At 42.9% G+C, this 18,485-nt stretch overlaps 2 protein-coding genes across 16 annotated transcripts in view; one reads left to right on the forward strand and one right to left on the reverse strand.

Annotated features, from left to right (window-relative positions):
* The window catches only part of HDHD2 (haloacid dehalogenase like hydrolase domain containing 2), a 34,117-nt gene extending 30,474 nt beyond the window's left edge, over positions 1-3,643 (forward strand). For 13 of the 14 annotated variants that reach the window (XM_081078885.1, XM_081078886.1, XM_081078890.1 and 10 more), the window contains one exon: positions 2,007-3,393. In XM_081078885.1, the coding sequence (XP_080935011.1) occupies positions 2,007-2,110 (104 nt within the window). In that variant the 3' untranslated portion in view covers positions 2,111-3,393. Of the gene's footprint in view, positions 1-2,006 lie in introns of all 14 variants that reach the window. The other variant, XM_081078891.1, reaches the window with a different exon arrangement.
* A 5,502-nt stretch (positions 3,644-9,145) lies between these two features.
* KATNAL2 (katanin catalytic subunit A1 like 2) overlaps positions 9,146-18,485 on the reverse strand; it is a 63,793-nt gene continuing 54,453 nt past the window's right edge. The window contains exons 14-16 of one of the 2 annotated variants that reach the window (XM_081078883.1): positions 10,999-11,161; positions 10,076-10,178; positions 9,146-9,563 (exon numbers count right to left, since the gene is read on the reverse strand). In XM_081078883.1, the coding sequence (XP_080935009.1) occupies positions 9,424-9,563; positions 10,076-10,178; positions 10,999-11,161 (406 nt within the window). In that variant the 3' untranslated portion in view covers positions 9,146-9,423. The remainder of the gene's footprint in view (positions 9,564-10,075; positions 10,179-10,998; positions 11,162-18,485) is intronic. The other variant, XM_081078884.1, reaches the window with a different exon arrangement.

Here is an 18,485-nt window from a genome sequence, read left to right on the forward strand (position 1 = left end):
CTAGAGAAGATAGGCTCTGTCTTTATGTAATGTCATCAGTGTGGGTCTCCTGTATCCTCCCTCCATTCATCATTCACCCATCCAAGAAAGCACAAATCACCACAGCGAGTGAGCCAGGCATGAGTAATGGTGGCCTGCTTCATTCATTCAGCCAACATTATTGAGCACCTGCTGTATGCCAGACACAATGCGCGGTGCTAGGACTGTCATACTATACTATCACATATGGAAGCCATTGTGTTGATTTGTGCCTTGTGGGGACCCCACTTGCTGGGCCACATAAAGCAAAAGCATTCTGCAAGCCCTTTATCAACATGGCTAAGAAACTTGGCTTTCGCATATTTGCCCTTAGACCACTGGATCCAGGGAGTAGGTGGTAGAGCAGTACTTAGCCATTAGCTTACAGTATTGCAAAGGAGTTTATACTTAATGGGATTTGAGAAAAAACTGACAGTTTGCCACGTGGACCAAACTGGGTAGTTGCCTTGAAGACACATCCATTACTTTTGCATATTTGATGCTGGCTTCTTTCCTGAAGGAATTCCTAGTAAGACAAGACAGGAAGCTTCTTTACCACCGCAGTGCAAAGGTGTGGAATGGGGTTGGCAGGCTTGTTGTTTGCTGGGCAAAACCTCTTAAAGTGGTCGTTGGCAGCAGACGGAAGGAGTGGTAGAAACCGGTGGGTCTTTTGTTGGGGGAGCTGCATGTAGGCAGAGAATACTGGAAAATGCAGAAGAGTAAATAGCAGAGATCACAGAAACAGAGATGAGAGAGCAGGGAGAAAGAGGGAAGTGCGGAGGCAGTCTGGGTGGTGACAGGGCGGTTGGCCTTGTTCTCCAAGGCCTCAGCTGAGCAGCATTCTGCATTCCACCCTCAGTCCCTTCCTCCCATTCTTAAACTTTGCAGTGCTCACCGTGTGTCATTATGTTAGGTGCTGGGAGTACAGTGAGGAATATGACAGGCCTACTCCTTACTCTCAGAGAACTTACAGTCTCAGGTATGAGACAGACATTAAACAAATAAATATATAATTACAACTTGTTATCAATGTTATAGAGGCAAAGAACAGGGTGCTTAGAGAGATAATAAGGGAGGAGGTCTCATTTGGATGGGAACGTGGAGTCTGAGCTGAAGCATGAGGGAGGCAGTCAGGTGAGAAGAATGTTCCAGGCCAAGGGGAATAGCAGGTGTGAAGGTCCTCAGAAGAGCCAGGTCCAGCCTAGGACTGTGGCCTGGTGGAAGGAGCACGTGCTAGGATGAGGGGTGCTGGGGCCCAATGTCAAAGGGCCTTGTAGGCAACAATAGAGATTTGGGGTTCTTTCTGAAGAGCACTGGGACCCAGTAAGGATGTTTAAATAGGGGCTATGCACCGTCTGATTTACGTTTGCATAGAAGCTCTCTGACCACCCCCCTTGTGGAGTGGTTCCTCTGTGCTGGGGTGTTCTGTTGTGTGTCTTGAATTCCAGAGTCTGGGGAGAGTTAGGCGGTATCTTGCCCCCGGTGCCCTGCCGTGCATGCGGCCTGGCCCGGGCCTATGAGCAGCCATCACTCTCTCCGTCCTCACCCCCAAGCATTCTGATTGGCCAGGCTTACAGGGTCCCTGCTTGGCAGCAGTACCTTCGGGAGATGACAAGGCCTCTGCCCTGTGGCTTCTGGGCTTCCATTTAGAAGCATTGATTTAATCACCATTCCTATCTTTAGGGCTAGTGGGAAAAGAAAAGAATTCCGTCAGCTGTGGAGATTTGAAGGCCAGCTGCGCTGTCAGGTGACCCAGGACCCCTGATTGTCCATTGTGAAAGGCCAGAGGGCCTGGGGAAATGCTCCGTGTGCTGTGTCTCTGAATGTCTCCTTGCATCCTGAAGTCTCAGTCAGAGGGGCTTTGGGAGACGTGGAGCCTGATTCTCTAGCAGTTGTAAGCGTGGTTCTGTGCTGGCCCCTGCGCTCCCGGGTGTGATGACTAGAATTCTAGCAGTAGCTTGTGTTCACTGGCTTTACTTTCATTTCAGGGAAATACCGAGCAGCAGATGAAGACAAAATTAATCCCCCTCCTTACTTAACTTGTGAGAGTTTCCCTCATGCTGTGGAGCACATTGTGCAGCATCTACTGTGAACCATTATGTGAAGAGAAGCAACTCGAAACGCAGCTTTTTGTCGTCTGGAATGAATCACTCACCAACCCAGTGCCAACGCAGGCAGACACACCCCTCAGCGCCATCACCGTCAACCCTCTTTTATTGTGCGTTAGTTAGAAGGAAAGGGATTGAATTGCAGCCAGCCACTAAGCTGGGCTTATCTCTTTTGTTTTATTTTGTAAAAGAAAATGAGACCCAAAGAAAGGGAAAGCTAGATTTTACGCCATTCCTTTTAAAATATTCATCAGGTGAGGCAGGGCTAGGAGGGAGACTGTCCTTCCGGGGTTCATGTTCTCTGCTGTCTCCTCACTGGTAAATTGGGGACTGGGGGATTCAGGTTATGAATAAAGTTGCATGGTGTTTTTTAAATTACCAAGGAATACATTGAAAGATGCATTAGGCTGTAGTGTTAATATGGAGTTCAACTGTGAGACCCATCAGAAGTGCCAAGTGGAGTCCATGTCAGAAGAAGCAAACTACATTGTCCTTCAGCCCAAGTGATGGAGTGAATCTGCTCTAACGGATGTGGAAAACTAGATTATCTGCTGTGTTATTCCCAGCACGGGTGACTTCTTTTTCTCTTCATTAGCCAGAGACGACTAATTTAAATTTAGAAACTGATTTTAATTTAATATTTCCATTAATAACCTATTCATTGCAGATACTTATTATACTGTGTAACAGTTGTTTTGGAAATTTTATGTAAAATTAAAACTATCAGTATTTTACAGATGTTTTAATTAGACATTGTTATTAACAGGAACAGTGCAGAAACTAAAATCAAGCCTTTAATGTCTTATAGACCATGCATTTTTGAAGTTAGTGTCCACCAGGGTCCTATTAACTGTACATTTGCAAGATTTCATTATTTTTGCCTCTGACACTATGGGAAAAATCTTTTAGAAGCTATTGGGACAGATTCAGGCTTTTATGTACTTGGTTACTACAGCTGTAAAATGAAATCTCGTCTGGTAGCGTGGGTTATTCTTCTCATGTTAAACCCACCTAAATGAAGGGGCCTAAGTAGGTAATGATTTTCCTCATGCATTTGCATACTGTGATCATCCTGGGCCTTTGCAATTGTTTTCCAGGGCTCTTGGGCATTGAATTATTAGCATGTAATTGTACATCATTGTAGTGTTCACCTGATTGAAGCACTCACTGACGTGAATGAGCTCCGGGTTCTGATGCTTGTTTAGAGATCAGCATGGTCTTGGATGGGAGGGAGCAAAGCTAAATAAATAGTAGCTTCTCTCCTTCCGGTCATTTGGTGAGCACTCTGTTCTTGTTTTTGCAGATGCCCCAACTTAGTACTTCAGCATCCTAGATCGCAAAAGATAGATGTCTCAGGACCAGCACCCCAGGTGAGAAGATGAGTGGAGTGTCAGAGAGCACAGATTTGGGAGCCGAGCCATAACTTTCCTAGGTCTGTGACTCCAGGAATGTCACCTGGCTTTTCATGCCTCCTTTCCCTTATCTGTAAAGTGGAGATAACATAGTGCCCACACCATAGGCTTGTTGTGAGAGTGAAATGCATGGTGCATATATTGAGTCTTAGCATAGCATCGGGCACATGCCATGTACTGTGCGTTTGCAGTGATGATGGTGCAGGTGTAGCAGGAGTGTCGGCATTTAACACTCTGAAAAGGTTGTAAAATTCATCTGTACAGTCAATTCAATGAGGAAAGTCTTCCTGAGGATTAAAAGGGTGGGGGGCACATTCTACTACCTTTAAACTCCTTCTGGGCAAGGCTGCACAAAGAGAGAAGCTCAACACACAGGTATGGAGCGCTGCTGGGGCCTAATGGATGGGCCTCATTCAACATCACCCTGTGACCTGTGTGCCTCAGTCAGTGATTCTTTGCTTGCTAATTGCTCTGTGCTAAGTGGCAGGCTAGAAAATAATGGAGCATGTAAGAAAAGGATTTTGCCTTGAGGACCCTTACTAGTTGAATTGCTAAGGAGAACACACAAGACCTGAGTACCCTTTCCCTCCTCTGTGACATGAGCCTGACTGCAGGATGGAGTGAGGTGTTCCCTCCCTCAAGCCCACGTAGCACTTGCTAGACTCCACGTAGGTCTTTACGTGTTTCTTTTCCCCACAGACAGGACTGTGTCTCATTTTTAAAAAATATCTGCTACAACGCAGATAGGCACTCAGATGGTTACTGAAGCAGTAAAAACTAGCTGTAAATATTATAGGACTTGAACGCCAGAAGGCGTAGCTGTGGGAAGGGAGGAGAAAGTAAGATTCATTTTAGACTTGTTGCCATAGGGGATGCCCCCTTAGACACTTGGAAATAATGGATCTGATGCTCTGCAGATAGGTTAGAGCTAAAGCAAAGAGGTAGGCATCACTGATGGTCAGGAATTAAATAGAATGACAGGAATGGGTGAGATCACTTGAGCATAACGTTTCCAGCCAAGAAAAACAGCTTCTCTACTTTCCTCCATTCTGGTTTGACCCTGTGGACCATTAAAATCTTAGTTTGATATTTTATTGATTTAACAAACATATAGGGCTTGCTCCCTGGCCTGTCCACATTGAGTTGCATGAGGATAAACAAAAATCTTGGTTTCGATCCAGGTTAGTATAAATATTCCCAGCTCAGCTGGTTGGCCTGCTTTGGGCGTCATGCAGATTTAATAACTGAAGTATCCAAAGGACTTCATCTTCCAGCCTCTTGTGATACTAACCTCAAGCACAATGTTTGCATCTGGTTTACTGTCATCTTGTAATGGGCCCAGAAAAGGGTCCAAGTGACATCTTAGGCCTAGAAAGGGTACTAGAGAACACCCATTGTCAGGAGATGGTTGTTGAGCATCTGCTGTGAGCCAGGTGAATGCCAGGTGTGGAGGAGGACGAAGCACCAGTCCAGTGGAGGAGACACGTGGTTGTTGCTCCTAGTCCACTCTCATGCCTCAAGAATCAACTAGTTTTACGGTAGCCTTACCTGCCTACCATTCCACATGTGTCACAACTGATTATAACACCTAGGAAAGGAAAGCAGGCTCACTAAGTGACAGTTCCATCAAACACCTATAGCTATGGATGTCGGAAATTCTCTTGTAACCTCACCCTTAATTCCACATTTAAAAGTTACAGTAGCATGCTGGGCAGGTAAGCTGAAAACACAACTGCGTGGGTTATGTTCGGTGGGTTTTGGATAGGATCAATGGTTGTGTGATCTAATGCACCTATAGTGAAAATTTTGCTTAAATTGCACAAATCTGTTTCACTAGAACGTTCTGCCTCGAGTAGTAGAATTCCTCTTTCACAATCAGTTGTTTACATAGAGGCATGTTTGCATGATCAGGTTTCAAGTCACAAGAGTCTTCTGTAGCGTAAATTCCCCAGGCCCTTGCTGACCTTGTACTAGGCCAGCCATCAAGGTCTGCTGCCCACAGCATGCTGCTGCCTTTGAGAGGCAACCAGAGCAAAGTGCCCGAGCTCCAGAAATGATCATAGTTTAAACTGTGTATCTGTTAATATCAAACAATTTTGAATACCGTAATTTTATTCAGGGCTTCCCGTCGTGTCCCATCTCAACACTCGTGTGTTTCACTGGCTGATGTGCCTGAGAAGATCAAACTATTAAATGCATACTGTGGCTAAGCACTAAGGAAGACAGCGCAGAATATGGCTCCCACTCCTTAGATGCTATCTTCTAGTTGGGAAATTGATGTGTATGAAACTGTATCTTAACAGTGCAAAGGGCCCTGATGAGTTCCAGACAGCTGCCCTCTCAGAGAAGAGGTCGTGTGCAGTAAGCTAAGTGCTTTGGACTCTAATTAAGAACTTGTAGCCTGGAAAGCGGGTACAGTGCTCAGAGACTGTTATTTTAAGGAATGTTTTAATTCATTCAGTAGCAGTGAAGAAAGGCTCACAACCAGGTGTTAACATTTGGGTAGGGTATACAGACGAGACACACACACAGCAACTTACTACAACAGATACTGGTAAGTGATGAAGAGGAATGAAGCCAACAAGAGTGAGGGAGTTTGGGTAAGTATGGTCCATCCGAGAAAGCGGCTGATGGGGACCTGACTGACGTGCAGAACAAGCCAGGATTCTAGTGCACCATAGTTGCTAACATCTGAACATCAGTAGATTTCAAGTGCAGATCAACTGCTGGTTTTCCCAGCACGCCTGGAAGCTCTGGCGGTGTTAGGTTCGAGTTGCTACATTCAGTTGGAGCTGAGTCACTGTTGTGTCATTGGGATAGTTCCGGCCCTCCCCACTTAACCACTGTCCCCACCTCTTCCTTGTGTCACACCTACCTGACAACGTATTTTTACATTCCAAGTTCCTATACGCATTTGAGTTGTGACCTCTGCTTTAGAAGAAAATACCTCATGTTGGATTAGGGTGGAATTTTCCTCCAACAACTAACAGGCCAATCTCCTGTATCCTTATGAATGTAGATATGCTTTTAATCTACTTGAAAAAAAATAACCATAGAGACCCTAGATGTAGCAGATTAATCACATGTGTTAGTTGGCCTCTCTCAAAGCCCCACTGAAATAAGAGGACAGCAATAACGAAAGTAGAAACCCACAAGAGAATGGTAAATGAGACATCAGTGGACAAGAGGGTACAATAATTTGGAAGATGGTAAGTGGACGAGGGTTGATAGTTATAATCAGTGCAAAGAAAAAAAAAATTCATCCTGTAGAACAACCTCAAGACTCAAGGCTGAGAAACACTAGGTAGAGAGGAAGAGAGGGGTGAGACAAGGTTGAGAAGCAAGGAATTGGTTCCAAGCTGGTAAACAAAACGATTGGAGCCCCAGAAACCCCACCTTGAGCGGCCAGATGAGCACCCCTAGCCTAGGTAGAAGAATGGAGGTTTATTTTCTGAAAAAGTGAAACCATGCAAGTTAAGGCCGAGGGGATGATGAGCATGGCGGTGGGCTGTGGTGAGATGCAGGACTGAAAATGGGGATAAGGTACATCTCTATACTACCGAGGTTCTCGGTTCCCATTACCTTGCAACACCAGGACCAGAGGGCATGGGGATAGAATGGAAAATGTGTCTGATATTTGGCAATTTGGAAAATAATACTGATGGGTATCTGACAAACCTGAAGGTGTGTCACATAAAAAATAAGAATAGATACTTAGAAAAAAGCAAATGAAAAAGCAGTTATGAATGCCAGGAAAGGTAAAACAATGTAATCCTGAAAAAAAGAAAATGTAATCCTATTCACTAGTTGGCTCTGCAGTGAATATAATGTCCGGTTCTTGTAGAAATACTGATGGTTGAGTTAACCTAAAATCGTAACGTAACTATTTGGGATGACAGGGAAAAACATGTATGTGTGGTAGGGACCGGCAGTGGGGTGAAGGAGCTATATTTAATTTCATCCAAAGCAAGAAGTCATTTTAATGTAGAACTGATTTTTTGTTTTTAAAGAAGCCACCAAAATAAAAGGAGGACCTAAAAACACATGTACATGGAGAACGATTTGGAGACCAACTTGCCAAGGGAAAGAGGAAAGGATTGAATATGTGACTAAATGTAGGCGGAAGTGTTACAAAGATGAACTCGGAGATTCTTAAAAGGAATGGAAGAAGGATGTGGAGATGTTTCAAGTACACATTAGGCTGTGTGTGGGGTTTTAGAAGTGGAAGAAGATGACATGTATTTGCTGCGAGTGGTAAAATCACACTTACCCTGGAGTCAGGAACGAGCGGGCAGTAAGCTGAAAGGGCCCCAATGTGTTGTCACAAAGCACGTTATCACGTTATCCGCGGGAATGCCTCCTCTGCCCCTCTACCTGTTCACTCTGAAGTACACATTCGGTACACTCCCTGCTTTCCAACCTCAGCAAATTCACAACAGTTGAGATTCTATGAAATCAGAAAGGATGGTAGTAGCCACAAGGAAATGGACTAATGGCTACAAGAAATGTCAGCGGGCAGCCTGACTGAGGAAATAACCCAAAAGCACAGAGAGAGGCCATTTAGCTTAGAGACCTATTCATTTAGGTATCACTAGTACAGCTTAGTGTAACACCGAATGATTATGAGGTGTACATTTAGCATATCCTAAGATGAAATCTTATTTCAAATTCGTTCTCTAGGGTATATTTTCAATTTGACTACATTTTCCATGAAATGACATTTTCAGAGGCATTTGAGAGTATTCCACTCAAAATAATCAATACCCCCCAAATGCTTTGTCTTTTGTTTAAAAGGGTAAAGTCCTTTGGAATATTTGGCTGTCCAAAATATCCCCTTTCCTGAAAGTTTTTCTTCAGAGGAAGAGTCTGTCTTGCAGGAATGAAAAAAATGGCAAGGAAAAGGTGACTTAACCGTAGGTAAGTTCTAGTTGGGGATAGAGGTGGCATTATTTAGTGGCAGCCTTGAGGAGTTGAATGAAAGTAGATGCCTCTCAGACTGAGCTTCTGAGGGAGATGCTTCCAGCTGTTTATAACCCACAAGGAGATGTGGAGGAGCCTAGGGGCAGGGAAGATGCAGGTTGACTATTCTAGAAGCTCAGGTCGCCCATCCTAAGCTTTGGATCCAACGACGTGCTGTGGCAATGGCAAGGGAAGGGCAGAGCACATGGGATGTGAGATGCGAAGAGTCCAAAGGTGGTATTAGGGGCCAGACCTCAAAATGCTCGGACTCGTAGCTAGTGGTGGTGGCGTGCGAGTCACACTGTTAGCTCTAGATGCAAAACGGTCATCTGTAGAAATGGGTCAGTGACATGTCTGAGTGGGGCCTAGTCTGATAGGGGTTTGCTGCTGAGAAAACTGGTTGAGGTCAGAAGCAGGGAGAGCTGATGAGATTCAGAATGTTGTCAAAAACAATAGACTGTACGTTTCCTTGTCTGCTTCCATCCTTATCCACCCTTGAACTGTCCGCTGGCCAGACGACCTGTCAAACTGAGCTGATTGGCCCCCCAACTCAGAACCACCTTGTGCTTTCCAACACAACTTCCCTAATTACATCTTTTTCTTCAAAATGAAAACACCAGTTCACAAACGGCGAACACTACGAGAAATAGTTCATCAAAATTTTATGGAGTTTAATTGTGAGAAAAGTGTATTAACATGACTTCATAGCACATATTACCTGTAATTGAAATCTTCAATACTTTGCTGACATCAATTATGAAAAATTAATGAAAATATCTCACATTTCTCAAACAATACAGTTGTCCAAATTGGTCTTCAAGAATAATTTTTTTCTATTTCAATCCTTACGTTCTTCTCCCACTTATACAAATAAACCAGGAGGCCCCTGTGGCTGTCTTTGTGGCCAGATCAGGGTAAGTGGGATTTCAAACAGACTCGAACTCACTTTGCCAGGCCGCGTATCTCTGAGTCAGATTCTTTGCTGAAGGCTTGGTGTGAGCTAGCACATCCAAAAAGTCGGCAGTGGTCACTCTATCCAGCTGGATCCCAGGGAAATTGCTGCTCTCTAGATGAAAACAACAGGAACAGCACAGCGATCGACCTTATGGTGATCAATGCCCTTGAAATGCTAATAGACCTTCTTTCAAGACAATGCATAATGCAGCATTCTTAATGGTTAATGCAGAAAAGGCAAGACTAAAGAGAGCTGGGGAAAACAACTTTCTTTAATGTGCAGCTCAGCCCCTGAAGCCCAGACAAACAAACGTGACTTAAATGTATCATTATCAAAGTATTATTTAATATTTATATAGTGCCACGTAGATCCAGCCCAACCTGATAGTGTGCCAGATAAATCAAAGCCCAAGCCCTAAGGAGTGGATAATCTAGGGGCAAAGTTGATCCAAAAAACTCCAGAGGAGGGAAGAGTGGAGTGCGGGAAGGATCCTTTGATCCAAGAAGCTGTGCAAGAGTCAAGAGCCACCAAGAACAGGAGCAAGGCTCCATCTGCTGGTGAACGTTGGAGTTTTAAACACAGATTTCCCTCCCAGAGCACCTTGGCTGTGATCCCAGCCATACCTGACTGGTGGTTTTCCAGTGCGTGGAAGATCTTCCTCACGGGCCGCATAGCTGCTTCCCTGCAGACCAGCTTAATGTCTGAGCCCGAGTAGCCCTCCGTCTCCTGAAACAGCCACAAAGCAGCCACTGGTCAGCAGGCAGGACGCTGGTGGTGATGACATCCTTACGGGCTGGACCCGGTATCAGGGCCCCTGTATAGATTCTGTATCTGCCCCCCATGCACGCTGTACACATATTCCCGATAGATAATGCTTGGGGGAAGAGAGGCCGCTGATTTGTTTGAATAACCTAAGAAGCTGGGCAATAAACAGCTTCCTAAGTCTATACAAATACATGTTGGAAGATGCTAGTGAAGGTTTGGACCACCCACGTTAGCCTAACGGGCCCTTGTGTCCAAACCTAAGGAGGATCGGATTTAGTCGATACTTTCATCCTTGTAAATAAGATCACACCTGCCTTTGAGGAACCTCAGAGAACAGCAAGTTTAAGTGTCCACTCAGGAAGCAATGATACAGTGACAATGGGGGTAGCAGACAAGTACCCAGAGCTTTTCCATGTGTGAGTCATTAAATCATCACAGTAATCCTTTGTGGTGTATCTCCTACCCATCTGACAGAGGAAGAAACTGAGGCTCAGCAAGTGGTCACACAGTAGTAAACTGCCTACAAGGCCAGGATTTGACAATAGGCTCTCCCAGTGTAAACCCTGTGCTGTTTCCACTACATCACATTGTTTCTCTCTGCTTGAATATTTCTCATGAAAGAGTTCATTCTCTCATGAAGAAGAGGCCCGTTGCATTCCTGGGGAGTTTGGATCTTTTCTAAGTGATTCAAGGAAGAGGCTCCAGGCAGCTCCGGAGAAGACCCTTCCGAGAAGACGTGGGGGCTGCTTGGCCTGCAGATGCCTCCCTCCAGGCAGCGTACCTGGCTCAGCACACTGTACTCCAGCTCCGTGCGCAGCTCCAGGGCTCTGCTCTTGCTCATAGGGGGCAGCCAGTGGTGGATCATGGCCTGCCTGGCCTCCTGGCTGGGGAGGTCAACCAGAATCCTCTTCTCCAGGCGCCGTAACATGGCATGGTCCAGCTCCCTGAAATCACATCAGAAAACACGGGCAGAAACTTCCTAAGCAACAACTGTAGTTGAAGAACAATTTGGCACTGCAGGAAGCAATTGTGCGTTGTAACTTCCTTTACGTCTATGTCTGAATGGATAGGACAATCAGCTCATGTTGTTTGAGAGAAAGAATTGGGTAAAAAAAGAAAAGAAAATACATCCCCTGAAATACCTCGTGGAAAGTGGGTAGTTTCAGGTGACTTAATTTAGGGGAAAATAATCTAACTGACAACAACCAAACAATTCCCATTGCAGTCGTAACATGAATTATTCAGTCTGACCTTGTCAGTGAGTAAATTATCCTGACAATAACTTGGGCACTCTGGGAAGTACATTAATTCTTCCAAGATTCTCTGACATTCTGGAGCGAATGGCTACCTCACACTGTTGCTCTGGTAACCTCAGAATGAATGCTCCCTCCAGGGTCCCCAGTGCACATGTGGCCCTTTGAGACACTCACTCGTGCTCCTTCCAAAACATTATAAGGCCAGGTTTATGCAATTTTACATCTGCATGCCATTTGCCTAAATTTCTTAATATAAAATTTTTAAACAAGTAGAAAAGTAGAATAAAACAATGACAGTCCATATACCTACCATCTTGATTAAACAACAGTTAATATTTTCCATATCTGCTTCACATCTATTTAGCTAAATTATTTCAAAGTAAGTTATATCATGGAATTTCACCCCTAAATGCTTCTGCGTGCATTCTCCCCTCTACCCCAAAATGACGTTTTCTTACATAGCTACAATACTGTTATGACACCTAACAGAATTAACACTGTTGGCATCATATGTCTAATGTTCATTCCATATTAAAATCTCTCCAATCATATCAAAAATGCAGTTTTTCCAACCAAAATCCATCAAGAATCATGCATTACATATGGCTATGTCTCTTAAATCTCACAATCTAGACCAGTCTCCTTGCCCTGGCCCCTTTTTGAAGAGAGAAGGCTGGTTGTAGAATGTCCCACATTCTGGACTCGCCTGATGTTTTCCTCATGGTATTGTATAACTGGTTCCTCTATCCCCTGCTCTGTAAGATGGACATTAGATCTAAAAGCTTAATTCGAATCAGGATAAAAATTTTGTCCAGTATATTTCATGGATGAAATATATCAATATGTTTTCATCTTTATTATCCTGGGATCCACATGTTGCTTTGTCTCGCTGTTAGTGATGTGGGTGTCTAATTACTGGGATCCTCTAGTGACAGCAGTTCTCTCCATTGTAAGAGAAACATCTCTTGGCAGGTGGTAGGTGTTCTATTTACAATACTTGGGCACCATGTGAATGCCCCTTTCTCCCTCCTCTTTCAACTAATGGTTTTAGCATTTGTTAACAATCTTTGAGTCAGTTATTTTACGAGAGTGCAAATGGTGATTTAAAAGTTTTTTTTAATTCTATGTGTTATTTGGAATTATTATGTGGAGTTTTCCAAAATGGTAATTTAAACGTTTTTTTTTTAATTCTATGTGTTATTTGGAATTATTATGTGGAGTTTTCCCTTCACTAACTGGGGATCTTTAGTTACACTGAAATACCATTTCTATTATCAACAGATCATTTTGAATGTGAGTCTGTGAAATCTTTATATGTTAAAATTTCAAGTTCCTAGCAGGGAGAGAACTTGATTTCCGAGTATAGAAATTAGCAAATGCCTGTGTGTTGGTCTGGCTTAATCATTAATGACGAGTAACACTGAAAACATCCTCACCAGACATTTCTCATTCACAAAGATATGAGAATTTCCAAATCATCCTTCCGTTTTTCTTTATCTCATTCTGACTCTATGTCATGCTATTTCCTTTTAAATTGAAAAATGAAAACACCCTTTCAGGGAGCGTATCTGAATCCTAAATTGGAGTGGCAAGAGTTCCTTAAAGATGGTATCTTTTCTTTACCTATTATTCCTCCAATCCTGAGCTGAGAACCGTAGTCTAGGGGTGCCTTACCAGAAATAAGTTGCCTGTTTCTTTATCTGCTTCACCCTGTTGAAATTCACATCTGAGACTCAACCACTTCTCCCCCACCCCCACAACCATTCCCCCTCTCAAGGCCAACATTCATATTTAAAGCAGAGGGTCAATGAAACTTTGGGGAGAACAATTCTTAGGAGATTATCTTTCCTATTTGAAATGTTTATAAAAGGTAATATTTAAATAGCACTCACTAAGCGGTAAGGACTGTTTTAAGCATTTTACAGGTATTCATTTCTCACAGCAACCCTATGAGGTAGGTACTATTATCTCCATTTTAAGATGAAGAAACTGAGGCACAGAGGTGAAGTAGCTTGTTGAGGTCCGACACCAAGGAGTGAAACTCAGAGCTCGCCTCTGTCACCGGTCTGCTGCCAGCACAGTTACTGCAGACAAACTCCCAAGTCACATGGTCAATTTCAGAATCCTGAGAATGAAGGGAGGGTCCTAACAGCATCCGGAAATAAAAGACCGGTTACATACCAATGAGCAAGAATGACTTCTCACTAGCAATGTGAGATATTAGAAGAAAACAGAGCAATGCCTTCAAAATTCTAAGGAAAAATCATTTCCAATGTAGAAATCTATGTATCTTGGTCAAACAGTTAATTACTTTGGTAGACAGAATAAAGATATTTTCAACATGTGAAGCCTAAAAACAGTTATCTCCTATGTACCCTTTATCAGGAAAGCGCCAAAGGAAGAGAGTAAACCAAACCAAAGGGCCACGTGGAATCTAAGAAACGGATGGTTTGACACAGAAAGAGAAGGAACTTCCCAGGATGACAAGGTGAGGTCCCAGGGTCTCCTCTATATCCTGGGTGAAGAGGTCAGTTCAGTTTGGAGTTGGTAAGAAGTATCTAGAAGACATGTCTCAAAGAAGATGAAATTGATAGAATATATGAGTATGTCTGAATTAATCCAGAGGCGATTTAGATAGTTAGCAGGCAGTTGGGCAGGGTGAGGTGAGGGGGGAAAAGGAAAGGAGAGAGGGCAGGGGGAGACCTTTTAATACAGAAAAGAAACCATTAAACTCACATTTTAGGAATTTAGTTCAGCAATACTGACCACTTGCCAAGTATTCTGTCACTGCTAAATCTCCAGTATACATAAATGAATTAAACAAACTCCTACTCCTAACAGAGGTTTTGGCCATGGGATGCAAGAATCAACGGTAAAATAAGACGAGATCATGAAAACCAGGAAGGAAAAGTGAATAAGCTGAAAAAATGGCAGAGCTAGGGGTGATGAGCAATTGCCTTCTTTCTTCCATGGCCTTTCCTTGGACCAGCTGCCCACTCCTGAAAAGGTAGCAGACTACAAAAGGAAGGTTCTTTTGTAGGGCCTCCTTCTTTTCGGTGTCCCCATGCCGTCCAAAGTGACCTCATGCAGAGGGAGGTGGGAAAACAATCTCTCACTATAGATGTCCATATTGATCAGCTACTGCCCTAAAGCAAGAGATTTACCTCAAAACTGCCTGTGGGCACAAAATAAGTGCAACTGGCTGGCAGCAAGTCCTGATGAATGCACTTTTAATGACATCAATAATAATAGAATCGTACAATGGAGGAAACAAAGGACAAATGGAATGCACCCAGAAATTATTCTTTATGTCAATATGTTTATATGAAAAAATTTGACCTGTGGCAACCAGAAGACATTCTCTTTAGCTCTTACACTTTGATTTTTGACTAGTTAGCCTGTTCTCCTGTCTTTCTTTATTTGGGTTATCTGATACTCTCTTTACCGCAAAGGTCAAAGGTAACCAGTGAGAGTGACGTGAGACACTGAGAAGGCGCACAGACCTCAGAGCCTGGCCACCTGGACAGTTTACACGGGCTACAAGGCCTTGTACCTGAGCACCTGGGCTCCTGTGCCAAACCTCCTGGGCCCTTCCGGCCCCTTGACCTGTTTTCCCTTGTTAAACAGTCTGGTTCCTGGGACGGAGATCATTCTGTAAAATTTGGAAACCAAATATGATTCTAGTTTGTTCATTCAATAGGTCACACATATTCAATGCAAACTATCTCAGCAGGATTGGAGAAAAGCAAAGTTTTAAGCAGTCTTTGCAGTACATCCATAACCAACATTCAGTGACGGGTCATGGCAATCCTTGAAGAGCTGGTTCAGGAATTGCTGTAGTCTTTGGTAGATGGTGGGAGCCAATGAACAAAACATTACAGATTACCTGTCTCCTACAGTGAGCCCTGCATAGGCTGACTCCTATCTACACTGTCCACTTGGAAAAGCTTCTCCCTGGAACCCAGGGGATGCATGGGGTTACTGTGGAAAGCACCTGGGTCATGTCTGCTGAGCTCTGCAATCACATGCATACGCTTCAATAGAAATATCGTACCAGACAGGAGAGAATTCATAGGGGAAGAAGTCGGTTTGCATAGGTACATTCCTACCCATTCCCATGCAGTAATCTCTGAGATCACATGCTTTCTTCTAAATATTAGGACTTGGGGTTCTGTTTTGTTTTTAATAGAATTTGGTCATACCAAGTATCTGATTTTTAAAGAGGAATAGTGAAATTTCTAGCCCTTTTGCAAATAGAGCAAGGAAAAGGTGAGTTTCAACATGTTTCCCACATACAGTTTTCACACCTTATTTGTACAAACAACCATCAGGTTAAATAGACATCTAAAGATGGCATTTGCCTTAATGGCCCTCTTCAGTATTTTGTTTCCCTCCAGACTCCTCGGCCTGAATCTGTGACTATTCACCAATCGAGGTGGGTCAGATTGGCCCTAATTGTGCTTGCTGAACATTTCTTACGTGGCTGTTCTTTAAGTGGTAGTATTAAAGATGCAACATTTGTATTCTTCTCATGACTTATTTACACACCAAATGACACAGGTGACCCGTGATTTCTTCCTTTTTGTCCTTTCTGTGATGCTATAGATCAGGGAAGGTGCTCCTTGAGGAGAAGCCCTGACTAAACCAAGAGGCTGCCTGCCATCTTGCTGCTGAGAAGGGAGAAAATGACTGCCCCTCTGAGACAGATGGAGTTGCCTAGGGAAAATGGTAAGTTAACAAGCAGTAAAGGATAGCTTAGTGCCCTGAAAGATGCTACAGAAGAGAACTACCATTACCCAACCGTAGAGAATTTCTTTTGGGATTTTAGGACTGGGCTTTTACATAGTTTGATAGGATTTAATTATTTCCCCCAGAAGGACGGATTACTCGAGTCAGATAAGTTTATTCCTTCACCTAAGTCTCTGAAGCCAAGATAAAGATCTGTCCCAATATTCTTGATAAAAAATATACTGTTTTCTCAGACGAGGACTTAGGCAAAATGTAGCAAGTAGCTTAAAAAAATATCTATACCCTTTGATACAGTAATCCTACTTCTAGAAATCCTAAAGAAATAACCAGACTTTGGTCCAAGATTTTTTTCAAGGTAGTTCCTTTTAGTGTTATTTATAATAGAGAAAAGTCGGGAGCATCACATGTGTTCAACTGGAAAGGAATGATGAACTAAATTGGGGTATGTTCCCATGTGGGAATTTTGGGCAGCCGTTACAAAATCCAATTTTTAGGGATTATTTAATGACATTGGAAATGTTCTTAATATAATGTTAAGTATTAAAAGCAGGACACTAGTGGGAATATGAAATGTACAACCTCTATGGAGGGAAATTTGGCTATCTCCACTATAATTTCAGATACATTAAGCCTTTGACCCAGCTATTCTATTTCCAGGAACCTACCCCAAAGCTACACCGGCCAATACATAGAGTGATATATGCATACTATTACTCATCGCAGCATTGTTTTTAAAAGCAGGAGAGTAGGAGTAACCCATGTCCCATCATTAGGTGATTGGGATAGATTACCATATGCAGCTATCCAGGGAATAAGGAAGAATTTTCTGTATTTATTTGGAAAGATCTCCAGAATATTTTGTTAAGAAGAATCAAGATATAGAACAATTTATATAATATGTATCCTTTTGTGTAAGTAAACCAATTTCAGTTATTTTATGGCAGGTTTAAAAAAAAAAAAAAAACACAAAAAGTCCCACTAACGAGAGTTTAGTGGAGCATGTGGTAGCTTATCTCTGTGTAATATCTGTCAATTCTCTCTAATAGTCCAGGACTCAACAAGGGTGATTTTGCCCCCCAGGGAACATCTGGCAGGCAACATCTGGAGACATGTTTTGGTTGTCACAGCTGGAGGGTGGTGCTACTGGCGTCTCGTGGGCAGAGCCAGGGATGCCTTTCGGCATCATATGTGCACAGGACGGCCCCCACGGCACAGGGTTGTCTCACCCAAATGTCAGTAGTGCTGAGGTTGAGCAATCCTGAATTAGCACTTTCAGCTTAGGCCAGGGCTGTACCATTTCTTCACCAAACTCTCGGTCATGATAGTATTGGTATTGTTACTGAGAAACTGTTACACACACACAAATACAAACTAGCTTTACATATTAGGACAAAATGAATATTCATTATGTTAACATTGCTAAGAACTAGGATTTCCCCAGTTATACATATATAAAATCTAAGAACTGAAAACCTTGTACTCTTACATTGGAATGGGAAATACGGGTATAAACTCATTGTTTGCCTCTTGTTAAAACGATTTCCTAGCTCTGCCCAATCAAAAGGCAAAAAAGTAACGGCAATCTGGTAGCAAGGTGCACCCCTACTGGTGAGACTTTGATTCTCTAAAGATCATTTCGCATTAAAGAGAAATGAACCACAGGGCTCTGAGTCAATGGCCGATTCCAAGTCTGGAGCAGAATGTACAAATGAAACGTGGGTCGTCTTGTGCAAATAACAAAGAAGCTTGACTTTGGCCCCACCTAACAGCAGAGAGACTAAGAAATAGAACCTAAAATTCTTTTTGGGATGAAGTGAATATTGGAAAGCAGCTATCAATCTCTGTCGCAGCGACATGGGTTTAGACAAATATGTCTCAGGCTTGGCACTGTCCAATATAGTACCCGTCAACCACATGTACGATTGAGGTGTGCCATAAGTATAAGTTATACACTGGATTTCAAAGATATCGTATGAAAAAATAAAGTAAAACATCTCAATATTTCTTATATTGATTACATATTGAAATGATGATGTTTTGGATATATTGGGTTTAATATATGTTATTAAAATTAATTTTATGTTTCTTTTTATATTTTTTAATGTGGCTACTAGAAACTTCTCAAGTATACGTGTGCCTCGCGTTATATTTCTATTGGACAGCATTGCTGTAGAATAATCAGTTACAGGGTCTTTTAAAAGGCTCCAAGCCTAGGAAGGACAGACATAAGAATTTAGCAAGGGCAGAAAGAAAGAAAGCAGAA

Source organism: Rhinolophus hipposideros (assembly GCF_964194185.1).
Source record: "Rhinolophus hipposideros genome assembly, chromosome: 17".
Classification (NCBI taxonomy): domain Eukaryota; kingdom Metazoa; phylum Chordata; class Mammalia; order Chiroptera; family Rhinolophidae; genus Rhinolophus; species Rhinolophus hipposideros.